Source organism: Thermobia domestica, chromosome 9 (genome assembly GCF_964235325.1).
Source record: "Thermobia domestica chromosome 9, izTheDome1.hap1.1, whole genome shotgun sequence".
Lineage (NCBI taxonomy): Eukaryota > Metazoa > Arthropoda > Insecta > Zygentoma > Lepismatidae > Thermobia > Thermobia domestica.
This window is the reverse complement of record NC_137462.1, coordinates 187,328,112-187,350,197: the sequence shown is the minus strand read 5'-3', so window position 1 is coordinate 187,350,197 and position 22,086 is coordinate 187,328,112. Positions and strand designations below refer to the sequence as shown.

The 22,086-nt window shown below is 35.9% G+C and overlaps 1 protein-coding gene across 13 annotated transcripts in view; it reads left to right on the top strand.

Annotated features, from left to right (window-relative positions):
• The window catches only part of RhoGEF2 (Rho guanine nucleotide exchange factor 2), a 656,727-nt gene that overhangs the window by 107,055 nt on the left and 527,586 nt on the right, over positions 1–22,086 (top strand). For all 13 annotated transcript variants that reach the window (XM_081725662.1, XM_081725656.1, XM_081725658.1 and 10 more), the window contains 3 exons: positions 7,549–7,639; positions 15,518–15,732; positions 19,928–20,053. In XM_081725662.1, coding sequence (XP_081581788.1) covers positions 7,549–7,639; positions 15,518–15,732; positions 19,928–20,053 — 432 coding nt within the window. The remainder of the gene's footprint in view (positions 1–7,548; positions 7,640–15,517; positions 15,733–19,927; positions 20,054–22,086) is intronic.

The following is a 22,086-nucleotide window of genomic DNA, read 5'->3' as shown; positions in this document are numbered from 1 at the left end:
TGACTTCCAATAGTGCAATCATAAAAAAAGCAAACAGTTTGTTCATAAATATAAAGTAAAAAGACTTGCTTCAGAAAGCATTATATTCATCAGAAAGATTTTGATTTTATTGTACATACAATGAATAGTGGAAGCTTATGACAGATTAAATTTAGAGCTAAATGGTTTGCAACTTATTTTTTAAGATTTATTTTAGACAGTTTTTACATTATTGTGATAGTTATTTGTTCATTTATTTAAAAGGTGAATATGCATTTATCTAGTGCTTTTCCAAACTTGAGGTGTTATCTAAGACTTTAAGTTTGTCGTCATTATTTTGAGAAAAATCCTCCCACATTTAGATTGATCTGAAATTTATAGAAAATACAAGTATTACGTGTTTTCTCCGCGACGAATTCGTTATCATTCGAAGACATTAAAACTGAAGTAGTTTTAAAATTCCTTTTGCAGAGCGAAATGAAATAGAACATGTGAGTTTCCGCGATGAATTATCCATAGTCACTGCTTGTTTTACTATGCAGGTGAAATGTGCACATTTTTGTTCGTGCAGAGTTTAATTTACGAAATATACATGGAAGTACATTAAAATTTGGCCTGCTTTTGATATTGCTAGGTCACCACCACATTTTGCCTATGGCTGATTTTGCTAGGTCTGCAGTTTGTATATTTCATATTGTATATTAGATTTTCATAATAGATACGCTTTAATATAAACCGTACTTATTGTACCGTAGTTTTTAAATACAGTCAATTAAGAACTCAAAAGAACAATAGCGGCAGCGTGTAGTAGTAATTACATTGACCAGTCAAAATATTATGATCACCTACCACCATATATAAGGTAGGCCCACCTTCGTCTCACAAGACAGCAGCAGTGCGATTTGGTATGGAAACAATGAGACATTAGTAGGTGGCTGGACGTATGGCGCACTACATCTTCATACCCAAGTTACTTAATTCCTGCAAATTTTGTCGGGGTGCTCAGATCTGACGTTCAAAAACACCCTAAAAGTGTTCAATTGGATTAAAATTGGATGAGTTTGGGTGCCATTGTAGCAATTAAAAATTTACCAGTGTGGTTCTTGAACTAGTGCAGCACAACGTTCACCTTATGATAAGGAGCGTTGTCCAGCTTAAATATGCCATTGTTACTTAAAGATATGGCCTACCTGAAAGGATAGTGCCTGCCGATAAGCAGCACATCTCGATAAACTGTTCTTCTGGAAGATTACGGGTTCTGACCGGCCATCGATTTGATCGTATTTTATTAATCGGACCATGTAACTTCGTGCCATTGGTCGACGGTCAAGTACCAATGACACATGACCATTCCAGTCGTAATCGACAATGCCGTGCGGTTAACATTGGTACACGTGTGGGATATCAACTGCGGAGACCCACTCTAACAGTGTGGGATGAACAGTTCTCAAACACGCTTGTTCTTTGTCGACTGTTAAGTCTGCTATTAGTTGTGCCACAGTTTGCACCCTATCCTGTTGCACTCACTTTGACAGGCAAGGACGTCCAACATTTTTATAGAGGTGTGGCAGCCCCACTTGTGGTTTGGTGTTCGTTTCACCGTCCTTTTCTCACTTTTGGAAGACACTAACCACTACAGCCCGCGAACACCCAACAAGTCGCGCTGTTTCCTTGATAAACATCTCCAGCCATCTGATCTTAACAGCCTGGCCCCAATCAAACTGATATATCACCGACCCTTCTCACTCTACGCACAAGTGTCCCACCAGTTGATTGAGTGAGATCGCTTTCACTGTCTGGCGACCGGTTCTTCTGTGTCCCGCGCCTGTTACGTCAGCCCAACAACTTCGTTCAAGAAGTTGCGGGTGATCGTAATGTTCTGGCTGGTATATTTCGAATATGTTCAATAATGACTTTTTATCTAGTAACATAAGGAGGATGTAATTGTGCTTAAGTTTGGTTCAAACGCACATTTTATTGTTACAATGATCAAAGTAATACAAAGTGATGGATGGCAGGATTACGTCTATCTTGCTATTTTATAATGCCTAATGAAGTATATTCAGCTCTAATCCTTCTTCACAATTTTTTACACCTGAACTTTCACATTTCACTTTCTATTCTATGTACTATTCTTAGATATATACTAAGAGAACTTCCTCAATTTAATCAAACAATTACTCAAAATATAGAGGATATTTGAATGCCTCATTCTAGCTTTGAAACTGTTTAACTTAAGTAGCAAACACGTACTTTTTATTAGTAATCTGTGTTGAAATTTCTGCAATTTAAATGAGATTTAAATAAGAAGTGTTTACTGTTGTCAGATTTATTTTATTTACTTATTTTTTTAAGCGGCTATTTGTGTAACTTAAAGAACGACTAAGAGAATTCTCTCACGTTGACGAGGGATTGATATCAGAAAAAAGTTTCTCGCCTTGTTTTTGCTTCAAATTTAATAATGCATTATTATGCATTAAGCTGGTGCGGCGGTTTGACAGTCTAACGCAAAGATTAACTGCTCTCCCCGCTGATCTAATAGCTAGCGCCTTTGGTGCACGTGTTCTCGGGTTCGATTCCTAGTGGAGGTACGGACATCGGAAACATTACGGTGGTTCGGATTCCACCTTTAACTAAGTCCGCGTTTCATATAACCTCGATGCTGAAAAGGGACGCTAAACTTAAAATTCAAAGGCAAAGAGCCAATTGCGATTCTGCTGCGATGCAACTTCGAAACGTAGCTTGGATGTAGAATGCTGTTTGCAGACAGCTGCTTTCCTAAAGAGATAATATATATCCTGCAAGAGATACCGTAAGACTTGACCATGTAAAATTAAACAAATACATTATTAAAAATTTTATTTTATTTTTTAAATTAAGTAACAAAGCTAATAATGAACAGATATATGAACAACTGACTTTTGTGAACTTAATCGTTTTGTAATTCAGCGTTCAAATGACACAGGAAAGGGGAACATTTTGTTAATAACGTACTTATTCCGGCACATATTGTATGTGGAGCAGCTCACCTAGAGAAATTGCTTTGATATTTGAGGAGTTTAAAGGGGCGATGGAGAAACCTCATTGTGATTAAAATCCGAACAAAACATGCCTTTAAATTATGTCTTGCTTTGTACTTTTGTTTCCGCTTGCATGTAAATTAAAGCTATTTTGATGTTTATAATGCATATATCAGACGAGGCTTAGCGATGCTAAGATTGGCTGTCATTTTCTGTATTTAATTGTTCAAAATATGTTAGGAAATTTTTTAAAAACAGGTTTTCTTGTAAATGTTCGAAATCAGTTCGTGTATATGGTGAATTTATTAAAATGAAAGGAAACCTGAAGTGGAAAAGAAAAATAATCAATTATGAGAGGATAGAGAAAGCTGTTACGGAAACATACACACACAAACCAGAAGAAGTAGAATAGAAAGAAAAAGATCTTGGAATACATGATCGTGTGATAGTGCAATGTTCTCATATGAAAGTAGAAAGTGCATAGTACTGGGAGATAAAATTAATGGAACAAGATCGTCGGTAAGAATGTAGGAGAACGAAGGAATAATAAACGAAGAGAAAAGCTCGAATTAATGAATTCACTAGAAGAAAAATAGCACGGGATGGAATCTGTTCTTAAAATGCTGGATAATAATAATAATAATAATAATAATAATAATAATAATAATAATAATAATAATAATAATAATAATAATAATAATTGCGAAACTTGTCCTATATTTGATACCAGTTTGACCTTTCAGCATCCTATCAGCATTATATACACACTTTCCACAATAATAATAATAATAATAATAATAATAATAATAATAATAATAATTGCGAAACTTGTCCTATATTTGATACCAGTTTGACCTTTCAGCATCCTATCAGCAAGATATACACACTTTCCACTAGATATCTACTAGATTCTTCCAATCTGATTTACATCTTGAGGCACATGTACTGTCCAGCCTTCTGTGTTAGCGATACACTAGCCACTCTTTTGATTTACTTCAACAATCGCCGATATTCCTGCATCGCTCAAATTTCCTATATACCTCTCCTAGAACACTATCCGTCACTGAAGTACAGTTGATCACATCTTTTCCCTAAGTATTCTCAAAATCTTTCCAAACTCTTCCATGTCCGTCAGAAAGAGATGGGAAGTCACTGACATTACCATTCTATCTCTAACTGCCCCTGATGTTATACAACAATACAAAACGCTTCACTACACTCGCTCCATTTCCCAGACATTTTTTAGCTTTGAGTTTTTTTTTTTTTTAATATTTTTCATTCTGCATTATGTTTTATTATTCTCATGATTTTTTTTATTTCTCCCTTTCTTATTTCTTCGTGAATTTATATTTTTTCTTCATTTATTATTCCTTTGGTTTCGTACACACTCATTTATCCATCTCTCCTATTTTATCTTTTACCACTGAAGTGTACCTACCTTTAATCTGACTACATTATCACGTGACTCTGCGTTCGGAGATAGCACTGCCCAGCTGGACGCTGTATCACTACTTTTGTGCTTGCCTCTTACTTTTTATGAGGGATTTAGCAAAACACCTTATAATGTAGTTATCTTCTTTTTTAATTTTTCTATCCAACTGACTGTATGTGTTGATGGGAATTACTAACATGGAATTTGGGAATGCAAACGAAATTAGAGAAGGAAAAGCTTCTCCGATTATGAGTATATGAATGATTTATATACCGGTATAGTGTGTATTATCTGAAACAGTTTACAGTGATCATTAAAAGCACCTAAGTGTTTCAGTGTTACTAGCAGGTCTCTTTCGTTACTGCACCCGGTTCGATTCCCAGTGGATGCTCGTTGGTTCCGATCGCACTTTAAACTGTAGGTCCATGTTACATATAACCTCGCTGCTGAATGAGACGCTAAAACTCAATCCCAGTCCAGTCTTCTGTTACCACAACTTAACGCACAGCTATACCTTAATAAACCCTTTGCCTTGAGATAGGACTTTCCATTTCAGTATTGCATTAATTGCGTTTTTCTTCAGCCTTTTCTTTACCTGCTCCTTTTCATTTTTTCAGAACTATCGCGATGAACGTTCGACGTTGGTTATGAAGAAAATCGTATACATAGAATAATTTTGCACCATATATTTTGTGAATAGGCGCTCTTCAACAGTTCTGGAAAGAAATACAGAGGTTGATTCATTAATATTGAGCCGAATTTGAATGTACCACTTACCTAGGAAACGCCGTGTTTCCATCACCGGTTTTGTTCGATCTGCAGGCCACTTCTACTGACTGTTAACCGGCATCGGAATTCTCATTGCAGGATACTGCGTTGCAGGTGGATCATGGATATTGAATCCCACTCCTCTTTACAGGCTTTCCACAGACCGATGGCGATGGGGACTCAATGGGACAGGCGCCGCTTTGTCAGAGAAGGGAATTGCTGCAATTCAAGTTTCCTGTTCTATATGGCAATAGAATTCCAGCGATGTTTTCGGCATATGGCTGGATACCTTGTATTGGTGCAGTTCAACCTGGTTCACGTCTTGCCCGTACAATGCTGGGATTTCGTGCCGGTTCATTTTAGTCAGGACATGAGTGTACTAGTAGACAGAATTGATTTTGAAGTTTTGCTCCACCTTTGGGAGACGCAGTTTGCCCCTCTACGAGAAACTGGCCACAATCATGAATCCGTTTGGTAAACTCTGCGCATTAGCGAAAGAACGTGGACGTCCTTTGATGTCAACAGGTCTGTATGTAATGGCACGAACTTCACCACAGTCTGTGAGGCAAATCCATGATTCATCAAGGGTAACAACAAACTTCTACCGATCACACGCGAGATAACGTTCCTACAGCAGTCCCTTTTTCACTCAGCCACATGACACGATTTCAGGGCCTGCACACTGCTCTTGCGGTTGATTGTGACCTACGAGGTGCCGCTGGCCATCACACATTGTGTGTTGGGATTTTCGGAAGTCGCCATACGCCGAACCACACGTAATAGCGGCGGAGTCCTCTTCACGGGAGAATGGTTTCTAGCTGCTCGCGTCGATAAATTTATTCCCAGTGGCTTTAGGACTTCATGCGCATATTTCCATATAATACGATTCACAGTGGTACGACATATATGAAAATTACGTACACGACACATTTCTGCGATGCGCGACGCTGTAAACTTAGCGTCTAGAAAGGCAACAATGAACCCCTTCCAGAATCGGTTCAGTTTCGGCGACATCAGACTACGCTTGACCACATTGCCCTGTTGCGTGATTAACGAGATACTATTGCTTGCCTCGTGGCAATTTTACGGCGATTGATTGCGCATGCGCTGTACAGTTGCACATCGACTTCGGCTCAATAGAAATGAATCAACTTTGTAGTTCCTATCAGCTTGTACTGTTTTTTTGTATCATTTAGTAGTGTTGTTTCCCTTATTTTTCAACAAGGAGTGATCACCAAACACAGCGATTTGATGAAAACGCGTAGATGAAGTTACAGGTGGTGATTCATTATTATAAAAGAAAATAGTTCTAATTTGCTTGAATACATCATTTATGAAGTAAAAGCAAGGCTTACTGGACAGAAAATAACCTTTTTTGAAATTATTAACATAGGGTAAATTGTCATCGAAGTGTTGGTGCACGAGAGAGCAATATTCTGTGATTGACACAATGTGAAATTTTTCATTTCATTTTGAGAACTTCTTGAATAGCATCTCTTCACCGAAAATTTTGAAATAAATAGATCTTATGCATAGGATTATCTTTTCTGCGAACTTAGAATTGCCACCAATGTATTATCTCGTAACTCAATGATGCTATACCCGCAGAAGACTCTGGTCGATCTCTCTTAATTGAGTGAAGTGTAAAGTACTTCTAATCACATCACCAGGATTTGTTTTTGTGGCCCTGCTGGCTTATTATTTCATTTTTGAGTAAGCTTTTCTTTCTCTCTGATATTTATAGAATATTTTATTGTATTTCATTAAAAAAGTCAAAGGAAAAGAATTACGAAACAATTCAGTATGATAGTCCTATAAGGTATGCGAGAATACAATTCTTAGTTTGTTGATTAGAAGTTAGCATCTCTCACAACCGAGGCTATATATAATGTGAATCTACAGTATAAGGTGGAATCCGAACCACTACAATGTGTTCAAATTTGAATGGTCTTCCACTGGGAATCGAAACTGAGATTCTATACAACGAATGCACGCGCGCTAGCCAGTAGACATACGGGGAGGGCAATACAATGTATTGTTTCACTTCAGATTGCAATCTAAAACTTCATTGTGTAAAAAATTTTGTATAAAGATAAAGAGAAGTAGAGAATTTTTAATGACACACTTTTTCTTATGAAAAAAATTATGATCATCAAGTAATCTTGATTTCAATCAGTATGTATATATGATTTTAGTAGTTTGGTATGTAGAATATTAGACGTTTCTAAATGTTTAGAATATTGGATGTTTCTAGAAGTACAGCATGGACGTATGCATGGTTGCACACTAATGAACACGTTAAGTGCCAATTGGAAGAGTTGCTTTTAATAAATTCTGTCTGATTTTTAGGTATCTTCTGTTGTGTCGTCGATTCAGACTCATCAACGTACAAAATCAAGTCCAGATCCTTTGAATATGCAACACGTACCAGTTCCAGACGGTAAGTAGTGCTTTCATTGATTTGTTCATTTCTGTTTTTATAACAGTGTAGTTTTCATAAATTAAACTAGATTATATCAAAATCAGTTAGAATTTAGAGATCCATTGAGAATAATCCTTCACAAAACAATATTGTTCTTCATCTGCATTTCTAAACACCAAAACTACACTACTGAGACATCGTATGTAAATAAGCTCCTCTATTTATATATTTTTTTCCTTTATTGAACAGTGCCTATGGGATATAGAAAATAAATGGTAGCAAAAGGATACAGGTTAATATCTTGTTGATCAATCTTTAGCTTGAAGCAGTCTTAACACGTTGGTCATGGAATCATGTATTCCTAGATTTTGGCCTGGAGGATTTTTTGCCCATTCTTTACGCAAACGGTGAAATTCTCTACGTGGAGGGAGTTTTTGTGGGATGCCGTCTGATGACACAATGTAGAATAATAAGCCCAGATATGTTCAGTTAGGTTTATATCCAGGGATTGACAGACCCATGGCAGTTTTTGAATGCCATTTTATGTCCGCTACGTTTGAGTGTTAGTGGCAATACGACAAGGGGTGCCATCTCCAATGAACTGAGTTGTTGTTTGTGAAGTGGAAAATATCGGTAGCAGAGTCCTCTGCAAAATGTCAATGTATCCAGCGCTGTTGAATATGCCAACGCCAACATACTCCAGAAATTTTTGAAGTCCAGAGCTCCAAATATCTCTTCACACCATCAGTGAAAAACCCTTATCTTTGACAATTGATTGTAAGCGGTCCTAGTTGAATTCTTGAAGGGCTGTCTTCAGACCCATATGCATCCGCTAGAAGGTGAGAAAATGTGAACTCATCAGAAAAAGAAAGAAAAAAAATATATATATATATACCTGACTTCAAAAATTAACATCGTGCCGTATCATGTTGTTGCCCACTGTTTCCGCTTAGTAATATTGACTGTGGTAAGCAAGAGTTTACGTTTTGCAACTCTCTCATGATAGTTTATTTATGCAGTTATCTTGTGTAAACATAAAGGAAGAGTTGTTTGTGCTTTATCAATAGGCAAAAGCTTTTGACCGAGTCAGTTGGACAGAACTTCTGAAAATACAACAGAAATGGGTATTACAGAAATCGGGGTCAACTTGAGAGACTGACGACTTATTCGCAACTTGCACGACTTATTCGCACATAGGACAACGAGTGAAGTTGTGCTTAAATAGACAAGAAACCAATAGTGTGAAGATTGAAAGAAGAATCAGACAAGGATGTAGCATATCGCCCTAATTATTCAACAGTTATAGTGAATGTTTAATGAAGGAAGGTTTAATTGGAGTTGGAGATTTTAAGATTGGAGAACAGATCATTAACAAGAGCAATTATGCAGATGATACGGTTATTATAGGTAGAACCGAAGAAGAGTTATAGGAGATGATTGACAAATAGTTGACACTGCGAAACAATATGGAAAAGAAATCAACACCGAAAAATAGAAAGTCATGAGAATATTCCGTGAAAACGCTCCCTTACGGGTCAGAGTAGAACAAAGAGAACTTGAAAGTGTCGATAATTTCAAGTATCTGGGAAGTATTTTGACAAGAGTCGCTAACTGTACCAAAGAGATCATGTCAGGAATTACCATAGCTAAAGAAACATTCAATAAGAAAAGTTTACTCTTAACTAGCAAGCTTAAGAGCCGGCGGGAGTCAAGTGACCTTGACAAATCGAAGATATCGCAGTGCAAAGTGTTTCCTTATTTTGGCAACAGATGGGGTTGTCGCTGAAATGCCGTCAAAGCAAATGCACCCGTCCTTTTCCTTCGTTTTACCCTGCATGTGGTCAAAGTTGGACAGCGTAGGAGGGGGATGGTTACGGCTGTAAATGGGACAGAAGAGTGAAATTCTTTTCTTTTGGCTAAAAGAGAAACAGAACTGAAGAAACAAATAAATAAGAGGGACCAACATGATATCAGCCGTCAGCTCCCTGTCAGAGAGCCACTCAAATATCTACAACGGTCACAAACATACCATATAGAGAACTAAAGCATTTGTCGCCTGTCTCTTTCTCAAAAGATTCTACCTATGGTAAATAACAGAATAGTGCGGGAAGAATCTGATATAAAATGAAGAACCATGCCAATGTTAAAAAAAAAAAAAAAAAAAAAAAAAAAAAAAAAAAAAAAAAAAAAAAACACACGGGAGAGTCGATATTCTAATTTATTTAGAGCCTTCGTGGTTTAAAAAAAAAAAAAAGGAATTGAAAGGCAGAAAACCCAGACAAAGATTTGAAATGTATTGGCAATGTGAATCATTTTTTTAGTGGAATCCATTTCCTTATTTTCTTTTCAAAATATGACCACCAGATTTACCCTCTCTCTCGCCTTCACATTCGAATGGTCATGGGTTCGATACCAGTTGCTGACCATCCTGAGTTTTTCCTATTATAACAGGAAAAAGCCGCAATGTTACATTCAGCCTTGGGGGCCGGCTTAGAAGAACAGGAGGAAGCACATGCCCTGCTTGATGTTGGTTTTTATTGGGGGAAATAGACCACTTCATTAACAATAGAATTAAAAGATGTGTCACTCATGTCCAAAATTATTGTCGCATGTCTATAAATATGTTATTGTAGGAATATAATTTGATAACGAATTCACCCGATATTTCTTATAATGTTAGTATGCGTACAATTGGCAAAGACATGTATGTGGCAAATTTCATGTCAAAAGAGCAGTAAATAAGAACAATAAAACGAAAACAAAACTTTTGTGTCCATTTAGCAACATTTTACGGTGTATTTTACTCATTCTAATCTTCGTATTTATAATTACTGTATTTTCCTATGAAATTTACCACATATATTTCCCGATTGTACACATAGTATCAGTATTAAAAGTCTCCTGCAAAATCATTATTATATGATATTTTTACAAGAAGACAGTTATAGATATGCGACAATCATTTTGAACATGAGTGTACAAGGATGTAACAGGTGTTTGTTTCAAACATTAAATAAGTGTTCGTATAAATTGAACTTGTTCTCTGACGTCATAGAACTAAGAACTGTTGCAGAGCGATGTAAGTCCGGTGACAATACAATATTCCATTCTTACTTTCATACTTTGCAATATATCTATTTATTTTAAACGCAAATTTTAATATGTTTTTATTTTCAACTTCCTTATCCTAAAATAAATACTAGCCTTTAACCAGCCCTGGTATCCCTGGTTGCATATCACTGTAGGATTTGAAAAAGGTGTCCAACGAATTAAAAAAAATGATAAGACACCTTTTAAAGACATTCTTTTGTTAATAAATTCCCACTAAAAAGTTAAAAATAATTTTGTTTATGCAAGACTAAATAAAAAGAATGGAGTGCGTCAATTTAAGAATTTATAAAGTAACTGTAAGCCTATATGAGAGCGCATCCCTTTTTTTTAGTCACGCATAAACATTTTTTTTAAACTTTTAAGTGCGACTTGATTAATGAAAGAATATCTTTAAAATGTTTATTATTATCTTTTTTTATTATTGTTAATGTTTGCGTCCTTGGCATAGGGTGTTTATTTTGGTAAGGTACCGTATGGTACGTTTCTATACTACTAGGGTATATTAAAATTTAGTTTCCTATGCGTTACTACATACATTAAAAAACATTTTTTTAAAAGAATTACTACCGAATATTACTACCGCTCCGCTAATAAGAGGGAGACAGATTGAGGATACCAAACACCCCTACCGTTGATTGAGAAATATTTAGGTGTCGACACTGATGAGCAACATCTACATATGAATTTGAATGTTTTATGAGCTTTAGACAATTGATTCAGACCGGGAAACATGGGGGACAGAATGTTGGAAGCAAGTAGTCCAGTCCCTAGTTTGAATGCCTGGAATGAGTAAGGACTCTTCCCCCCTTGGTAAAACCTGCCGAAATTGGAAGCAATATCAAAGAAGCACTGCTTCGAAAAAAGAGGGAGCAAACATGCATAAATAGTCAGAGTCGGATTTAGGTTTAGTGGGGCCCCAAGCTGTTGAAGGTAATGGGGTCCTTTATGTGTCCAGATGAACATACGCACCCTACATACAGCAATGAAGAAACTAGAGATAATTTAGGAAGCAGACTGGTAGAAGGAGCCCTATTAATTACACGAACGTAGGCTACACAGCAGGAAGCACTGTTGCTACGTATATATAAATTTTACTTTATTTTTTTAAATTTTCTTATATTTTAGAAATCCAATTTTTCATTAGATTTTGGGGCCCCTAAGAGAGCGGGGCCCTAAGCTATAGCTCGTTTCGCTTACACGTAACTCCGGCACTGTAAATAGTATACATATACAGGCGCGGATCCAAGGGTGGCTATAGAGGCTATAGCCCCCCCCCTTGACGCTCAGGTATACACTGGATAAAATAGGCTTCAATCCTATTTACTCTGGATAAAGAGGCAAACTATGGTTTACCTCCTCCCTTGATCATATCCTAGATCCGCCACTATATATATATATATATATATATATATATATATGTGTGTGTGTGTGTACATGTATGTATGTATATAAATGTGTGTGTCTAGTATGTTGTACGATGGAAGCTGATGAAAGAGCTTTATACCATATTATTCTTGATTTTTTGACAGGTAAACAAAGAATATTTCGGGAATTAATCTATCCTAAAGATTATAATAATGTATCTTATTTTTTCTCTTGCATGTATATTCTTAGCCTGCAGGAAGTTTTCATTTCTTTCTTGGAATAGATAAACGAAGACTTTGGTTCGGCTTCTCCTTCACAAATTTTTGTCGAAAGGTTGACTTTATCGCTACAAACACAAATTACTTCTTCTCACAGAAACCATCTACAAACACACTGTACTGCTGAAACAGAAATCATCAACCAAAGAGGTCATAAATTTGCCATTCCTCGTGTTTGAAGTTTCCGTTCTTCACAATGATTTCCTTCCTCCCGCCCCTGTTAAGAAGTTTAAAGTAGATTTTCAAAAGGACTGGCTCCCGCTGAGAAGGAAAGGGGGATGAGGAATGACTATAGTGCCATCTAGCAGTTATACGGCCAAGTACGTGAACACGAAAAAATCTGATTTCTGATTTCTGTAGATTCAATTATGAAGGATATAATTTCTCATCGATTGTGAAATGGATGTCTTTGGAAACAGCGAAAAAATAGTACAGTAGCGCACAAATACAAAGATTGTACTCCATTCTCAAAAAAGTCCGGAGTTTTTAGCTCTTTTCCTTACTGTAAAAAAACAGAAGACTTTTCCGTCTGATTTTGATCATTTTCTTATGGGAATTTGGATTATAATTATCTGTATTTATAAGAAGAAAATATCACGCACAGCGTTCAAATTGCACCTTTAAAATGAGATGCATCATATTTAGTGCGCTACTGAGACATTTTTGCGAAAGAACGAAATGAAACCGTGATTTGCCTAAAAAATGGTTGAGATCCCATGTTAAATTGAACACCAATATTCCGGCCGCTGTGGCGCACTCCTTCTCCCTCTTAATATTGGACTAAGGAAGAAGTTGGTCAAGTGCTATATATGTAGTATTGGACTATATGGTCCAGAGACATTACCGAAGTTAGAGATGGTGTTGGAGGAAGATGAAGAAGATAAAGTGCACTGATACAGTAAAAGCGAAGATGTTTTAAAACGGGTAGGAGAGAAGAGGACGTTTTTAGCAGCATTCTTCGTAGGAATGCCAATTGAATTGGACACACATTGCGAAGGAATTTTATTACCTCCGTAGAGGGTAAGATCGAAGGTAAACTGGCAGTAGGAAGAACACAATTTACTAGTGATTTGAAAAAGAGGAGAAAATATTGAATTAAAAGAAGCTGAAGATCGAGAAACGTGAAATAAACATTAAAAAAAAAAAAAAAAAAGTTTTAGCAAGACAAAATGTTGAAAGAATAGCCCGATCAAGCTGAGTTGCCGCTTGTACAGCAAAAAGGAGAGAGGCGGCTCTCTTGTTTCCTGTAGATTGCGAAAAAGACAAATTAGAACACTAGCCAATATGAAAAGGAATGTGGAAGAACGTTTAGAAATTTATTTAAATGCAATAGTTGCATTTGGTGTAAAATGACAAGTATTGTGTTCTTGAACAAAGAATTCGTTACAAGAGATTCCATACATAGTGTGAGAACCCCAATCAAAAATATTTCATTTTGTGTAGTGAACATTAATGTTAATTTTCTAAGTCTCAGAAATGTTGAATATTGAACGTTAAATATTTATTATTTCATTAACAATTATCGTTTGAGCCAGATGTCTTCAAATTTAACTGTGAGACACGAATATATTCACATAGCGGTGTGTAAAGAAATAAAGATAGAAATTCGTTGTTGGTCACTTATACATCCAGACACACTCGTAAACATATTCATACCGAAAAACTGACAATGAATTAATCGCATAGCCCAGTTGATACCTTCCACAACATGCTTCTACGAGAATCACACTGAAATGCTACGCTATCCTTGAGATCACTTAGAAGTTCTCTAGATCAGAGACAATAGGGATGGGAATGGACTTTACCATTTTGTAAATTTCAGTTCTATCGGCCACTTGGTTCTCAGTCCCTTCAATTTAATGTGGTTAGTTCTTCCCGTTTCAGATTAGAGAAAAAGTAAATTAACATATAGGGATGGATCAGCTCAGTCTACCGACCAAGTACCATTTTTACTAAAAGTGTTTTATATAGAGTAGGCCATAGGAAATATATCACAGAGCTGACCGACCCAGCCATCCGTATATCTTTGACTCTTAATGAAAATGAAAATCACACCTGTTCACGTAATTGCTTTTCTCAGCCAAGGACTTACCAATTGAAAATATATTTCTTCATTCATAAATTTCTTTACCTCACTTATTGATGTAATTCAGTTTTGAAGTGCAACTCGTCTAGATTTGTGACAACCTTCGGGGTTTTACCTGTGTAGCCTTCACGCCTTAACTGTTTCAAAAGAAGGGCGTACGTGCAATATATAATATAATATAATATTGCTTAAATGATACCAATGCAAATTACAGTAGCATCTTAAAAGGAATGTACGTGTATCTGTGACTAAGCTGGAACTTTACGCAGAAAACATTGTGTTTTCTGTTCATTGGAATATTCATGAGTTTTCGCCAATAAATCAGCCTATAATAGAGAAGGGTTGCTTTCAATTACTATACCACTCGTTAATGATAAAGGTGTGTTCTCCCATCGTCATCGTCGAAACGAACTATGAAAATAGTAATAATTTGTGTTAGGTTGCAGGAATTGAGATTGGAAAATCTTCCTTAACCGTTTTCATTGCACTCCACACTTGTATCTTCTAATACTTCTTCCAGCTCGGAGGGAAAACTTTTGAAATGTAAATGAAATGCAAGAAACTATTATTTAGGTTTTCGGGTCAATATCCATGGGCTGCTCATTTTAAGTCTTGCTGAAAAACATGAGCTGACAGTACGGGTTAATTGATATATCTTGGGGTATTTAGTTGGTGGTTTTATTTGTCGGAAAAGAAAATGATATTGTTTATGGAATTATCTAATATGTATACTTAATATGGTGTATGGGGTTTTAAAACCGAATACTGTGAAGGAGTATTTTAATTTTAAATGTTTCTTGTAGGTTGGGGGTGCGGTGGCTCAGTGGTAGAGCGTTCACCTCTGGTGCTTGGGGTCCCTGGTTCGATCCCAGCTCGCGCCGTGTGGACTTTGTGGTGAACAAACATCGTGTTCGTGGGTTTTCTCGAGGTTCTCCCGTTTCCTCCCACTTTCTTCATTCCACCATTTCATTCATTTCTCATCTTCACCATCTCCTTTAGTATCACCGGCATAACGGCGGGACGTAAAACTCAAAGATTTCATTTTTTTTCTTTTAGGTTCCAAAAGACTAAGTGCCTCAGATTCGATGTATGATCTGAGTGTAAGTGCCAAAAAACCCAAAGCTAGTGGAGTCTGGGACGTCGACTCTTCTCCAAGAGTAACACCACCTGGAACTCCTCCTCCACCGTACGGAGGAAGTAGTTTATCAGTTGATGCAGGCGATAGTAACGCAACGCCAGCAGACGAGGAAGGATCAATACATCAGGAGGAGGTAAGTAGTTGTTTCCAGATTAGTGGAACTTTTATATTAACTTGCTTTTTCCATAAAATCTGTTTATCGATTTCACTACTGATTGTCATTAGTAGGGAGTTCTACGCTGAGTTAAGTAAACTAAGCAAAAAATATTTTTTATCACACAATCTGTTTGTGTACCACTTTCAAGTGATATAAGTTACGATCTTGGAAAATTTGTGTTTGAGAGAACTGTGTACAACAATATTTGCGAATTAGTATCAGCTTAACTATTCTCAGAAGAATGTTAAATATTTTAAACTAATCTTTCCAGTTTTGTTTATAAAAGCGAAGAGACTTCATTTGGCTTGTAGTAGCTAACTGTAGAAATTCTTACTCGGTATTCTGGGACTAAGTATACTATACGTAGTAGCTTTGGATTGCGATTTTCATCTTTTTACGTTTCCAATCTGATAAACGTATTTCGTTAGTGTGCATAAGTGGCGTGTAGGTTTGTTTTGGCAGATTCGAGATTAAGTGCTTTTGAAAGTGAATTGTTCTTTTTTCTTTCTTTCTTCATTTTCTTAGCTCACTCAAGCAGTTTGAGTTAGTTTGGCTTTAAGAAAATAGTTCACTAAAACTTCTGAAGAAGAGTTCCATTATTGCTTTATTAATTTAAAACTAATGAAAATCAAGGTACCTTAACCCCAAGCTCAAACACGACCTAAACGAAACTCTCTGAGTGTAATCAAAGTGTACATTTTTGGTTCATATTTTGTATTTGTATATTTACTTATTTTTGTGACAATAATGATGTAGTCACATTGATTCATAAAATTACAATGCACATAGATATTTCAGAGACAAATGGTTATCCGAGATTGGAGTACAGTGTAATTAATGATATATTGATTTAAGAAGTATGAACATACAATAGTTGAGTCAAAATGGGAAAGCTTGTATTAAAATAGAAACAACAGATGTCCATTTTAAGTTTCATTTTGAAGGAACATTTTTTTCCTTTCTTTTAATATGGACTAACAACTTATAATGGTAATTGGTCACTGTAATAAATGTTTATATTTTCCTTCTTTTAAATTAAATGATGGTGGGCACGATGACTCAGAGCGTTTACCTCTGGTGCGTGGGGTCCTTGGTTCGATCCCCAGCCAAGTAAGTTTGTGGTAAAGAGTAACATGTCCGTGGGTTTTCTCGGGTACTCCTGTTTTTCCCACATTCTCATTCCACCAATTCTTCCATCATTATTCAATTGCCTTAATCATCCGTGTCCCTTATCCTAAAGGGCATAATTTTGGGACGTGAAACTGGAAGATCATGTCATTTTAAATAAAACGAAATAAATCGATTCATTGAAAGATATGCAAGTCGTTCTAATGTAGTCAGTTCGTCTGTACGCTAAATAGAAATGGTAATTTGTACTCGTCTTATTACATTGAAGTAGGGTTACCAGATTCTTTGGAAAGAGAAAATTTTTATGTTTTATAAGGGATAAGGTAAAGAAGAAAAACGTGATTTTATAGTAATACGTATTTAGTGTTCGAAGTGGAAAAAAGAGCAGAGGCGGTATGTTTTATCACGATTTTAACTCGACACACCGGCTACCTAATTGTTGAAATACAGTGACGGTATGTTGCCTGAACGATTGCATTGCTATTTACATAATGGCTGAAAACCACCGGAGAGCTGCTTAGTTACGGGGGGGGGTATTGAGAGACTTTGATCCATCGCAAATTACTTTCTGAAAAAATATCTCCTTATGTTGTATTATAGAGAATTATACACGAAAATGCTCAAAAACCGAGTTTTTATATTAACAATTTCCTGCGGGAAAGCTATCGGACCCCTCACTCGACTAAGGGATATTCCAAACTCCCGGAAGAATCACCCCCACAGCAGACAAACCCTAAATACGCTCATGCTCAAAACACGACATTTGTATGAATTAAGACAAGAGGACACACACATTCATACGAAAGAAATAATTCAATGTGACAAATCCTAACTACTTGTATAAATAAAACTACATGAACTGACATAAATTAAAGAGATATTTCCGGTTGACGTGGAAAGTTGAAATTTGGCATGATTTTAGCTTTCTGGGACTAACCGACAGGAAAATTGCCAAACGTTAATATTTTTAATTTTTAGGGGGTCTAAAGGGGGAATGAAGAATTTTTCCGTGTTATTTAAATGGGTCTTTTTTAAAACCTATAATCGCATGTTTCAGGCACTTGGAATTGGAATAAAAACTTGAAATTCGGTATGTTTGTTCGTTTTCGTTAGTATTACCTAACTACGTAGATCACCAAAAATAAAATTTTCCAACTTTAGAGTGGTTTTATGGGGAACTGAAAATCTTTCCCATATAAGGAACACCTTTTACATCCCAAAATTATTCTGCACTTCCTGTAGGGCTACAATGATTAAATTTGATATGATTGTAGCTTTTCAGACAGAAAAAATTGCCAAAAGTGAATATTTTTAATTTTTAGGGGGTCTAAAGGGGAGATGAAAAACATCCCCATGTTATTTAAATGGGCTTTTTTTGGAGCTATAATCTCATATTTTAGGTACTTGGAATTGGAATACAAACTTGAAATGGTGTATGCTTGCATGTTTTCGTTAGCGTTACCTAAGTAAACCACTAAAAATAAAAATTTCCAACTTTAGAGTGGTTTGATGGGGAACTGAAAAATATTTCCCATGTTATTTATATGGGACGTTTTCTACACCCCAAAATGTTTAGTCACTTCCGGCAGGATTAGAATGATGAAATTTGGCATGATTGTAGCCTTCCGGGACTAACCGATAGGAAAATTGCCGAAAGTGAATATTTTTTTTTATTTTTTAAGGGATTTAAAAGAGGATGAAGAAATTTCCATGTTACTTAAATTGTCGTTTTCTTCGGATACATAATCTTATTTTTAGATAATTGAAATAGGAAAAGAAACTTGAAGGTCGGTAGAATTGTGGGTTTAAGAGGTGCGAGGCCATAGGCCGAACAAATGCAGGAGTGTGGGGGCGAAGCACATTTAGGGACTATGAAAAGCAAATACACGAAATTCACTGTTGATGCAAAGACTGATACACAAGAGGTGCGAGGCCGCAGGGCGAACAAAAGTGGGTCTGAGGGTGGAACCCCCAGCTAGCCAAAGGCTAGTCAAAATATATAACTAGATGAACTTCTTTGAAGATATCATTGTAAGAACAAAAGGTAGAAAAAATATAACAAAAATGTTGGTGTTGTCAACTTAGGAATTACTTCTATATAAATAAAATCTCTATGTGCAAAGCTATTTGTCAATTACTGTGTATAAAAATGAATTTATTAAAGGTGTTTAGCATCTACTCTTCAGTGACGGTATGTCTTGATCACTGAAATACCAGAGGCGGTATGCCTTCATCATTGAAAAACCAGAGGCGGTATGCCATACCACTGCATACGGTCTCACTTCGACCACTGCATATATTACAATGTGATTCGGATCATACGTTAAGCTGGATCTTCGTCTCATGTGGCTTCGCTGCTGAAAGGTATGCTGAATTCAAATCCAACCAAGTCCATTACACAAACCTTGTTGCCTGTATTGAATTACAATGAAGACTTTTGCATGTCTTAACGATCCCAGATCCTGTTTTAGAGTTCAAAAAAATCCTTGCAGGGTATATCACATTCGAAATTCATAACTCCTTGGAGTTCTACTTTATTAGTTCACAATAGCTTCTCTTCCTGACATCAGCATATCACGATCGATTGCAACTGCGATATGATCTAGTCGGCGTAGATAGAGGAAGGCTAAGGTATTAAAATCATTATTAAAAAAAAAAAAAAAAAAAAAAAAAAAAAAAAAAAAATGCCAGTTAGATAGGAGATAACATCTCAGATTGTTGCATTTTTCTCGGAATACTAAGTTACATCGCTGAGTTGAGTTGGTAATTTATGTTGTGAGAAATATATTCTAATTAAGAACATTCTTTTGCACTAACTAATAAAAATTAAAAGTGTGCAAGTATATAAAAAAAATGAAAAGACGGAAAACTTATCCGAAAAAAAAAAGTAAAACTTACGGGGAAAACACGTAAGATACGACAATTCTACACTGAAGTAAGTATAATTTTTCCATTTTTGTGTGAAAGTAGTGAGAAAATATCTAGTTCGATTTTTTGCTTCTACTGTTTGTTGAAACATTCATAATGAAATTTGGTTTTCCAGAACACCTTCGGAACTCCACCTGATACATCACCAATCCAGAACAGTTACGAACCTTTCCTGAGTGGTAACGGACTACAGCAGCATATTATATCCATGGAGGACGATGAAATGTCAGATCAAGATGATGTTAGTTTGTATATTACTTTACTCGTTATTATTAGTAATTTTGAATACGTTAGTCGTAGCAGACGATTATTTAAAAAATGTAAAATAGCATGTATGGCAAAGTTGCTCTCTTGGTTATCGGAGAAAAATACAATTAATCAGAGTTGATAAAAATAGAGATGTGTATATATTGATACTTTCGTTCATAGAATTATCTTACTTGATTAAGAATTGCGGAAATAGTAGGAATCAATTTGAAAGTACAGACTTGTTCAAAACATACTGGCCACCCACCTCTCTTAAGAAGGCCTATCTATGAACGGAAGAAAATCAAACAAATATGCATATTCTTTGGCTGTTTAACACTAGAACGCCTAAGGTTGGCAGATTGTTCTTTTCGATTTTCTTTTGTTTAGTAGACCGTTAATGTTTTTTTAACCCAGGTTAGATTTATTTCGTGACGTTTCATTATTTGAGCTAAGCAATATTCTCACAGAAAATTATGTTTATATATGCGAAGATTGTGTTAAAAGAACGTAATTTCCATTTTCCTAAAAGAGAATGTGAGCGAAAACCCGCACGCGCAGAATGACGCTATATTATGCTAGAGCAGCGTTTCCCAACCTTTTTCAACTTGCGGCACACTACGGGTGTAACTTGAATTCTCGCGGCACACTCATAGATATTATTATTATTATTATTATTATTATTATTATTATTATTATTATTATTATTATTATTATTATTATTATTATTATTATTATTATTATTATTATTTGCAAATATAAAATACCATGGTAATTTTTTTTCTGAGATTACTGATCTCCTCACAGAGATGAAAGCTCGATTACTGGTTTTTCCCTATGCTAATTCATTGTGCTTATTTTTATTCTAATTTTAAAATAGAAAACAATTGCAATGAAATATAGAACTCAGATTTTTAACAATACGCTTTCTTTTTCGAAAACTGTATCCAACGTTTCATTAAGAAGGAAAATCACTAAATAACGAACGAACAAACAAATGTCTTGTATTTTTAGCTTTGCTGATTTAACCAAAACCGGTGCATATTATTGCAATCATACAGCTTGCGATGCGTCGAAGTCAAAACACAGCTATTGAACAGTGTTGTTCTGTCAGTCACGTGCGAAATAGTGTTCTACGAACGTTCACTTGACGCGTACCGTACAAGTGCTTCCATTTCTCGGTGTTAGTATGACTCTCAATTGAAGCGTAACATAGCAGCTAAACGTGGAAATGTGTACGAGCCGAAATACTGTCTGCTACACAGTAATAAATGTAGAATAATATGTTACAATTACAGTAATTTTTTTTTCCATGGTAGAAATTAATAGTAATATGAAATACAAAAATGTGCATTTTTCCCCCTATGTCTTGCAATTTGGTTGCTATAGAATTAATAATTTTGTTTCGATTTCTTCGCGGCACACCAGCGGTCCATTCGCGGCACACCAGTGTGCCGCGGCACACAGGTTGGGAAACGCTGTGCTAGAGGGTAATAATTTCATGGGGACAGTTGATTGCTCATACAAAATTGTGGACAGAAACATGCTCTTTGTGTGTTGAAGAACAAACAGTGGTCATGCGAAACAAGGGAACTCGAAGTTTTTATTGGAATAATGTATGTAAATTGCGTATATCACTGTAGGAGTAATGGTATTTACAAAATCTGATCTGAAATTTAGGGTGTGCGGTTTTGTAAAGGAATAATGACCTGTAATTGCTTCATCGAGACAACGATATTTTTCAGATTTGACGTTCAAACGGTATGCAACCAGCTTCTACAAAATGACAGGTTTGCGTTATTTACTGAGATCTAGAGTAAATAATTGAAATGTAAAATTTTCTTCAAACCAGGACCGTACATAACCATCTTCTCCAGCAAGTTTTTTTTTTTTTTTTTTTTTTTTTTGTCCATTTATCTGGCTCGTTGTATCTAAAGCAAACAGTTGTTGATGGTAGAAGTACTACTATCTTCTACGTGTTTCTAATAGTAGGGTGGAACAAATCGAGAAAACGTTTATTCAGACATT